Source organism: Tachypleus tridentatus, chromosome 9 (assembly GCF_004210375.1).
Source record: "Tachypleus tridentatus isolate NWPU-2018 chromosome 9, ASM421037v1, whole genome shotgun sequence".
Taxonomy (NCBI): Eukaryota; Metazoa; Arthropoda; class Merostomata; order Xiphosura; family Limulidae; genus Tachypleus; species Tachypleus tridentatus.
In genome coordinates, this window is record NC_134833.1 from 138972146 (window position 1) to 138981979 (window position 9834).

Consider the following 9834-nt stretch of genomic DNA (forward strand, 5'->3'; position numbering starts at 1 on the left):
AAGTAATATAAACTATTTTAGACAGTGTAAATCGTATAAAGTAAGTGAGAAGTAATTTATGGGTTTGGTGAGAAAGTAAATACATTCAACCCCTTCAGAGAAAAGCAACAAAATATAGGGATATGATTAGATGACTAAGGAATAAACCACATGTCTAAGGTGTTTTAACAGTATCTTTAGGTGTTTCTTTTTTCTTAGTGAGAATGTTTTATCATTAAACTGTGTGTATTTGAAAGCTACAGTAAAGTTTGACAAATACAGCAGGAGATATCAAAATATTCTACTGGCTTTAAAATGTTTAAGTTTATTGTATTTTAACAATACAAAAAAAGTATTTGTTTAAAATAAACTAAATTCATCAGGCATAAATTTATCTCAGTCAAGATTAGTTAGCAAAAATATTGTTAACTAGCCTGAAATGTTGGGAGCTAGTTTACTGATAGATCATTCACTGAATGATATCTAAATTGACTCTGGATACACAAAACAAATTTTTGATCAATAATAAAAGAGCATTAAATTCTGAGACAAATTTTTAAATCATTTACAAGCATTCTGACATTTTGAAATGAATAAACTAATATAAACACTAAGTTAAATTGTACAAATTTTCTGAAACTAAAACCAGATTATATTTAGTAAGTTTCTTTTAAAATTCATATAATTTAGATAGATATTTCTACCATAATAATGAGAAATAAATATAAAAAATGAAGGAATATCAGTGATGTCCTTTTAATTTGGAAAAGGTTAAAATTTCAAGCTTGATAAAAACAAAACAAAAAAACATGATTTCTAACTCAACATGTAAACCACACACTAATTATTTTAACTCAAATAGTTAGGCAAAACATGACTCAGTACAGATTAATACGAAAGCAACTTAAAGTTATGTTACCATTCAAGCAAGTACAGGGGTTTGTGAAAGATAATGGAAGATAAGAAATTAAAATGATGGATCAAAACAGAAAGCTTTAATAAGCTGAAATTTTTTATTTCTCACAAACATATTTTAATAATGCCATTTTTATTTTCAAGGAATTTCCAAGACTCTTAATATGCTTTCATTGTCCAAGAATTTTCTACATTTGGAAATAGACCTGCACAAAATAGTAACAGTCACAGTCAATTATGAGTCATGTAAGAAGGTGTCGATGTCACATCAGCCAATTGCCGATTGATTACCATGTTTACAAGTTATTTGCATTCTTTCTCTGTAATACAAGTTCCTGTAAAATAACTTTATCAAGTTCCAGTCTTCTGGGTTCAAAATTAGTAGTGAGAAGCTAACAAAATATCAATGAACTGTAGTACTTAGCCCATGCTAAGGAAAGAGCACTGGCCATGTTTTTGCTAGATATTATTCAGACTAAGACATACGTCCCAGCTATAGTGAATAGGTTAAAATATTTAATAGTCATAAACAAGAGAAATTTCACATGAAAAACTAATAAAAAAGCACAATATTTATGAAAAAACAACAAAAAACCTTTCCTTGTAGCTCAATGCATGTTGTTCTAGTTTATCTCTTGATGGGATTCCAAAGTTTAAAAGCTTGTACAAGTAAACAGCATGTTACAGCAATGTTTAAATATCCTTACCTGTATGATTTTAATTTGATATTAGGAAATGTAATTAGCATCACAAATATAGATTATGTGATATCTCATGCAATAACTGCAAAGTTAGACCTGCTAACAACAGCAGGTTCTCAGATATCAGACTTTAGGGTAGGCTTCCCTTATGCTTGCAACTACAGAATTGTAAAAGGAATGAGGAAAGACTCAGATCCATACACGTAGCAAACATTTTATCAAAAACATAGGCTAACAAATATAAAACAATAGACCATAAAAATAATAAAAGGCAAGTAATCCTGTGTTAAGTGTGTGAACTGACAAGATATAAAACCTTTAATGACAAAAAAAAAGTAAACATGAGCTCTTTCCAGCTTATGCATTCCCCTTGTAAAGTAAACTAAAACACTAAATCAAAATGACCCCATGTTAAGGTAAACTATCACAAAGCAAACCCTCACAGAAATCCAAGACCCCACTAATTATAGCTACCTTATTTTAATATAAATTATTACAAACTCCTCAAATTTAGTGTGATAAAAATAGTACCCTTAACTAAACTCAAGAGCTTTATAGGATTGCTCTGAATAAAAAATGAAGTAAAACAGGTTACTTTGGACTTAACACAAAATCCTAAGCTACATAAATCTTTACACAGGAGCTTTTAGTTGGCTATTGTGAAGTGTGCTGACAGAAGGCATGGCTGCATGCAGCTGTAGTCTGATTAACCAGCACAAGCAGCTCAGCACGTTAATTAAATGCTGTGATATACCTGTAAGAATTCCCAATAACCTGTTGTTTGCACATCTAAAATAGGAAACTGTGAAAACTTGTAAAAATTTAGAAAATAATTTTTACCTTAAGTATATAGTATATCTCCTTACTATACTTTATAATCTAACAGAGGATTCAAAAAAAAAAATTCCTGGAAATTTAAATCACCAAATCCATTGTAACCAAACAAACCCACAACTGGTATTTCCGTGGCAAATTTTTTAAAGTAAATGCCAAGCATTTTCCAGTAGCCAAAGGATTTAGTGTCAATCTCTGGAGTCTGGGTCCAAACTAATATTTAGTAGTAAAACTCAAGTATTGAAACCTAGACCAATGTCAAAATTTTTCTATTTAGGCTTCCTTCAAAGCTAATGAGTTATTGTCTAGAATGTTTGACTCATCCTGCCATATTTTTTATATACTTATATTTACAACCAAATGGGCAGTACCTGAAGCATGGACACTGCAGTTTCTTTTCTCACAGTCATCTGCTAGAAAGTTTGTAAAATCCTTATTCTGGGCATCAATAGTCGATTTTCTACCACTATTTAATAATGCTGTGTAATGTAATGCATCACAAGTTGACGTTTCCTTCTGTAAAAAAAAAAAAGTTACAAATGCTTACATATTACTGCATTAATATAGTTTAAAACTTTAGTTTTATCTTCTTAAAAAGCCAAAAGGATACAAACAGTTTCCTCACTATATATATTAACTCTCAAATCATATGGTAAATGTCACTGTTTTCAACCATATATGATGAGTCAGAAACAATGAAAATAAAGTTTAAATTATATGTACATCATTAAAGAAGCAAACTTACATTCAAAACAATGAACATCAATTTAATTGCTAATGATGACAATTAAATATAATCTTAAAATATAATACTTCATGTTTCTTTCATTTTTTAGTAAATAACACTATTATTACTCATACATGCTGATGTAACTAGGCATTTTTATACACTATTTTAATACTATAGAACTGAGATGAATGCAAAGATTATACTGAGTAATATTTCTATACTGGGTTATATTATTAAGTCACTGACAGAAATAACTGTAAATCAAGTATGACAACAACCTTGTAACAAATCATAATTTTATTATAGCAAATCATAATAATTTTATCACAAAGAATCATAACAATCAAGATGCCATAAAAACACATAGGTTCAGTAAGCTGATACAAAATAATAAACACCTTATAATCTGAGCTCTTTCAAAAGGTGGACTTTTCTTCTTTAGGGGCAAAATACAATCATAACACTTATCATAATAACTCATAATAACAATTTTGTCATAAAGAATCATAATAATAAATTACTTGATGCCAACAGTTAAGTTACATTCGCATGTATTCAGTTATTTTGGATAAGGAATGATATATATCAAGACTATTGTATACTTAGCTTTGTCAACTAGACAAAATAACTGGACAAAAGTTTCATAAGCTCAAGCAAAGTAAACAATTTTGTTCAGGTAATCTAACCTAACCCTAATTTTGGAGGACAGACCATATTGTTATCTTGCATTTTATAAACACATCTGAAATTGAATTTTTTGCTCATTTTTATTTTTAATATGTTTTTGTAAGTTAAATTTTAGCAAACATTACAAGTCTTTTTGTAAACAAACGACAATGAAGTATTTCTTAAAAATTTGTCCATGAATATCTGGAGTCAGATGCTCTACAAACAAAGTGATTTTCATATTAAAATAAAAAATTATTCTCTTCATCTGAAAATTGACAAAATTCATTTACATAATTTCTAAAACCTCTTAAATATCCAAAGTTTATTTTTTAACTTTATATAAATAACTTTATATTTTCTTTTATTTGTTCAAAGCTAACTTCATACCCATTCAATCAATCTAATCAACCTCATAAACACCATAAAAAATTTAAATAAACCTACATTACCTTTTTGTTCTAGGATAACTTTATATTGTAACAACAAACTACATTTGTTTATTCTAAATATTTTAAGGCTCCTAATGGTATACATCTGTTTGTTTTATTGCCCTTTCAGTCATGTTTAACTAATAATCCAACCCCACAAACTATAAATCACTTGACAAATGTTTAGCTCATTCATTGTACTGAATTACACATGAGCTGCTTATAAGGGTATCTTGTGAAGAATTTTCATTATGCTACCTAATCTAATTAAGTTTCTAATTTTTACAGTTTAGTTATCTTTATGATGATAATTAATGCACAAGAAATACAGTACTCATTTAGGTTGTTGTTGTTGTCTACTGTTAGCAAAACGTGCACCTATTTTTTTTCATACTAATGGTACAACCACATTAAATAACATTTGTTACATACTACAGCTAAAAACACAGAATAATAATATGCAAAAAGCATATAATGTCTTATAACTATTATAATTTTTCTGGCTTTTTAACAATGCAAAAATTTGGCTAAACTTCTCAATGTGATTTTCTTGAATAAACTTGAAACTAAAGGATAAAATAGACAATACTCTTTACATACAACAATCTGATATAACATCATTTCATAGACAGACTTTGGATTTCTATTAATTATAAATAGTTTCGTACAATGCATCAGAGAGAACTATTGGTAACTGATGAAAGGAAGGATGTGACAGGTCAGCGCAGCAAGTCAGTCTGGTTTTCTAATTAATGATTTTGTAAACAAACAAGATTGAAAACTATAAAAACTATGCTTTGCCTGAATAATATCCATATTATAAAAAGCTATTTACTTTAAATGCCATAGTTCTTGTGGTGGGAGGGACAGTAAATAAGTTAAAGAGAAGGCATAATAAAATGTGCCAATTCTCCTACTAAGAGAGCATGGAGATATTTTAAAACTATTTCCTTATGCAACTATAAACTAAAGATTTGATCCATTAACTACATTTTAATTTCAAGTTTATTCATATACAATGATAATAAAGTAGTTTAATTAAATTTTGAATGTAACCCTTGAAAAAGGTTAGGGAAAGCACATTTTTTAACTTGTCTGTAATAATAGGGTTAAAATTATTTTAATGAGTTTATATTAAACTTTTTTTATTTTTACCTTTTCATTGTTATATTTTTCAATACAAGTTCCTTGTTTTGGATGAAAGAAAGGATCACACGTCTCTTGATTCCAATGTTCAGAAAATGCTGTAATTCCATCATAATCTGCACAAATAGTCTCTTTATTTTGTAGTTCGTTGTTTCTTTCCAATTTTCCATATTTGGTAAAATCAGATGCTACAAATAAGGACTCTGTACTCTGCAACTGTTTTTCTTTCTCCACTTCAAGATCACACCACTCCCATGATGAATCTTCGGCCCAACCTTGTTGGCATTGAAGTCTCTTATTAAAAGAATTTGAGGTTTTATTGTTATATTTGACTCTTCATTACTAACTTTTGATGAAATATGTAAATTTCCTTCTTTAGGTTTACAATGTTTAAAACAATTGATATGTTCATCTGACCTTTGCTCAGGCTCCTGTGTTTCAGAGTGATGTTTCCGAGCAGAAACTTCAGGACCATTAGAAACAGTTTTATTGATGAAACCAAGGCTACTTTCATCTCTTTTGAAACTGTCTCTCAGGCAGTTCTGAAGTTTAAGCTTTTCTAGATGTGGCATTGCATTCTGGGAAGTTTCTAAGGGTTTTGAAACATGTCCATCACATACATTATTAACTGCATCAGCTGGAAGAGCATATAATGGACTACAAGAACCTCCATCCTCCATATCTGTAATCACAGTCGAGGTACTTTGAATTTTTAATGAACCACTACAAATAGCTCTTTCAGCCAGTTGTATCTGCTGATGGTTGGGTAAAGTGACTTTTGTTGCTTCATGTGGTTGATTGCAATTAAACAGTAGTTGTTTTCCAAAATTTTCTGTGCTCTTGCTCTCTATATCTAAAGAAAAGGAATCTTGTTGCTGCAGGTTCTCAAAGTCTACACTAATGGATGAACTACGGCTATTGCAAGAATCAAGTTTCTCGAGGTCTTCATAATCACTGACCTTATCATCTAAGCTACTGTAAAAACAAACTGTGCTGCTATCATTTATATATTCATCCAGACTGTGAGAATCTGCTTTTGTTTTATGTTTAATTACCAAGTCTACACTTGATGAATCATTGTTGCTGGAATTCTCTACCTCTAAACCAGGTGTGAAAAAAATCTTTGTCCTGGATTCCTCAGTGACTGATAAGGAGCAACTGCTATCTTCATAATTGTTTTTCATGTTACAAACTAGCTTTGGTAAAACAACAGGATGAGAAAAAAGATGAAGCTACATTCACTGAAAACATTTTTATAAAGCACTGGATATTCACGTGCAAGCTTCTCAGAAGTTCTTAAAGTCTTATAAGTATATACATTTAAATTCTCTTGTGAAACTGTGTTTTCATTGTTAATTTTGCAATTTTGTACACATTCTTGAGCTGAGAAAGATTTTCTAAATTCTACAAAAGAAAAAAATGAGAAATATCAAACTCAATAAAAGCATGATAATAGAAATTTATAAAATATCTGCTTCACTCTTTCACTAAGGGCTCAGTATAATATACACAAGTTCATCTACACATTTGCACATTAAGTATTGTGTTATAACTTTTGATACAGCTTGAGGATCTTCAAAAAATCTTGTAGACTTTTAGCAAAGATTACAAGTATTTTGTATTGACAAAAATCAAATTTTTTTAATGAAATATTTTCACTAAAGATTTGTTTGGGAAAATAATATTTTTCTTTACTAGTTTCAGTGCAAAGTGATTTCATGTTATGATTAAAAAACTGTTCATTCCCAAAACCACAAATATTTGAGAAATCTCTAAAATCTCCTAAACACATTTCAAATGTTTATTTTCAGGAAGACTTCATGTTATTTTCTACACTCTTAACTAGGTGGGGTCTATCACTTAATCAATCTCAGAACCATCATAAAAAATTAAGAAATATAAATTATGCTTTTTCATGCTAGAACGATAACATATTAAAACACAGAAAATACAAATGTTTAGTCCAGGTAGCTTGAGTCTCACAACACTATATAATAACATATATATTTATTATTTTTTTATTATACTAACCTTTCAGTCATGACGAGCTGACACATCTTGCCTGAAGCGGTGTACGTGCACTCGTTACACATACATTAATACAATATTGACCTTTAGTCTTCGTCTTGGCTGTTTTATTGGACTAGTATTTTGTAATATACATTCGCATTTCAATTATTACACATTATGCGTATACGTATATGGATTATTACTATTTAGAAAAAAATGATGAAAGTTATTATTCTTAAAATATACAACAATAATTCAGGAAGTAAAACAAAAACTTCTCTTTCTGCTACTTGGTTACGGCTTGACAAACGTTGCCGAGCCTTTAAAATTTTGCATGTGGAGGATATCAAACAATTTTTTTAAATATATATACACAGTTGAATAACCACAAAATTATAAGTAACTATACTTATTCCATACAGTTCCATTATGTTTTATTAAGCTTAGTAACTAAGAGGTATTTACATTAAAAAAAAAGTGAAACTTCGAGCAGACTAAAATGACACAACCTACCTTCTTGAAAACTTGGATCGAAAGAAAAATCGTAATCATTCACAGATTAAAATTCTCGTCATTACGAATATTAAAATAGCTGAAAAAACCATTCCACTGAGATTCTAAACTGTTGATTGATTGTTCACATATCATACACTGTAGTAACAATATATAAGGAGCCGTTTCAAAATTGGAAAAAGTTAAACGGGTTACCACATTCGATTCAGTACATACACCCTTGGGTAAATTAATTGAAACAAGAAGATTAAAAAATTACGATTTTTTCAATTTTTTGCGTTTTATTTCTGAGAATACAAAAATTACTCACAAATTAATACATAATATGACCGCCTTTATTTGTCAGAAGATAATTAATCCGCTTTGGCATCGAAACCACGAGTTGACTGCAATCTTTACTAATTTTGGGATCGCGGTAACACATCTCAATTACGGCCTCAATTAGCTTATCTTTCGAAGTACAGTCTTTTCCCCGAAGTCTTTTTTTTTTTTTACAAATCGCCCAAAGATTTTCAATAGGATTTAAGTCCGGAGAGTTTCCAGACCAATCCAGCACCTTTATTCGGGTTGTAGTCATAAAATTCTTCACAAGTTTCGATGTGTGGCACGGAGCCAGGTCTTGCGGAGAAATGCCAGATCCATCTGGAAATCTCTTTTTCAATTCTGGAACGACTCTTCTCTGCAAAACTTCGATGTACTGTAGTTCTCGCATCATACCTTCTACATTATGTAAGCCTCCGTCACCATAGTAGCTGAAAAAACCCCAAAACATCTTCTTCAAGGGATGTTTCACGAACTGATTGATGTGAGATTCTCAAAGTTTCTCACCTGAAGACTTGCAAACATGCAGACTTTTTTGACCCTCTACGAAGAAATGAGTCTCGTCACTAAATAGCTTTGTTTGTTTGTTTGTTTCGCACAAAGCTACTCGAGGGCTATCTGTGCTAGCCGTCCCTAATTTAGCAGTGTAAGACTAGAGGGAAGGCAGCTAGTCATCACCACCCACCGCCAACTCTTGGGCTACTCTTTTACCAACGAATAGTGGGATTGACCGTCACATTATACACCCCCACGGTTGAAAGGGCGAGCATGTTTGGCGCGACGCGGATGCGAACCCGTGATCCTCAGATTACGAGTCGCACGCCTTAACACGCTTGGCCATGCCGGGCCTCCAATGTAGAAATCGTGGCAGTTGTTGCATTGTATTTTATTAATTATGTTGGTGATGTGTTTGTAGTGTAGCTTTTATATAGTACGGACTTTAGTTTTGTACCTTGTTTTTGAATAAATTTGGTGTTTACTAGCATGTTTTGTAACATAAGAGGGAAGGCAGCTAGTCATCACCACCCACCGCCAACTCTTGGGCTACTCTTTTACCAACGAATAGTGGGATTGATCGTCACATTATAACGCCCCTACGGCTGAAAGGGCAAGCATGTTTGGTGCAAAGGGGATGCAAATTCGCGACCCTCAGATTACGAGTCGAACGCCTTAACCCACCTGGCCATGCTGGGCCCAATAAAATGAGTTTTATACCGCTTACAAAAATGTTAACAACATGCCCTAAATAAGCAATGCATATCTCGAAATATCGTCAACAGAATTGAAATATTCATTAGTAAATATTGCTTTTCGTTTTACTGTATTGAATTATTTGCAACTTTCTGGGAAAAGTACCTACGTTAAAAAACTGCATACTCTATCGTTTTGCCACTGGCTGTCCTGAATTCTTTTGTTTTTCTTTCTTTTTTCAGAAAAGTTTTTCCTACTTATCGGTAAGACTACTCGTTCTGATTTTATTAGTAAAAAACTTCATGTAATAATTCAGAGTTACGTTATTATAGATTAATGAAAATAGCTTTGAAAAGCGATAAAGTAAAGATAGGTAATGTATTGTAAGGTTAGCCTT

At 31.2% G+C, this 9834-nt stretch overlaps 1 protein-coding gene across 1 annotated transcript in view; it reads right to left on the bottom strand.

Annotated features, from left to right (window-relative positions):
* LOC143226501 (protein sprint-like) overlaps nucleotides 1-8141 on the bottom strand; it is a 39359-nt gene extending 31218 nt beyond the window's left edge. The window contains exons 1-3 of the mRNA XM_076457528.1: nucleotides 7926-8141; nucleotides 5412-5696; nucleotides 2801-2945 (exon numbers count right to left, since the gene is read on the bottom strand). Of these exons, the coding sequence (XP_076313643.1) occupies nucleotides 2801-2945; nucleotides 5412-5696; nucleotides 7926-7964 (469 nt within the window). The 5' untranslated portion in view covers nucleotides 7965-8141. The remainder of the gene's footprint in view (nucleotides 1-2800; nucleotides 2946-5411; nucleotides 5697-7925) is intronic.
* Between the last annotated feature and the right edge of the window lie 1693 nt (nucleotides 8142-9834).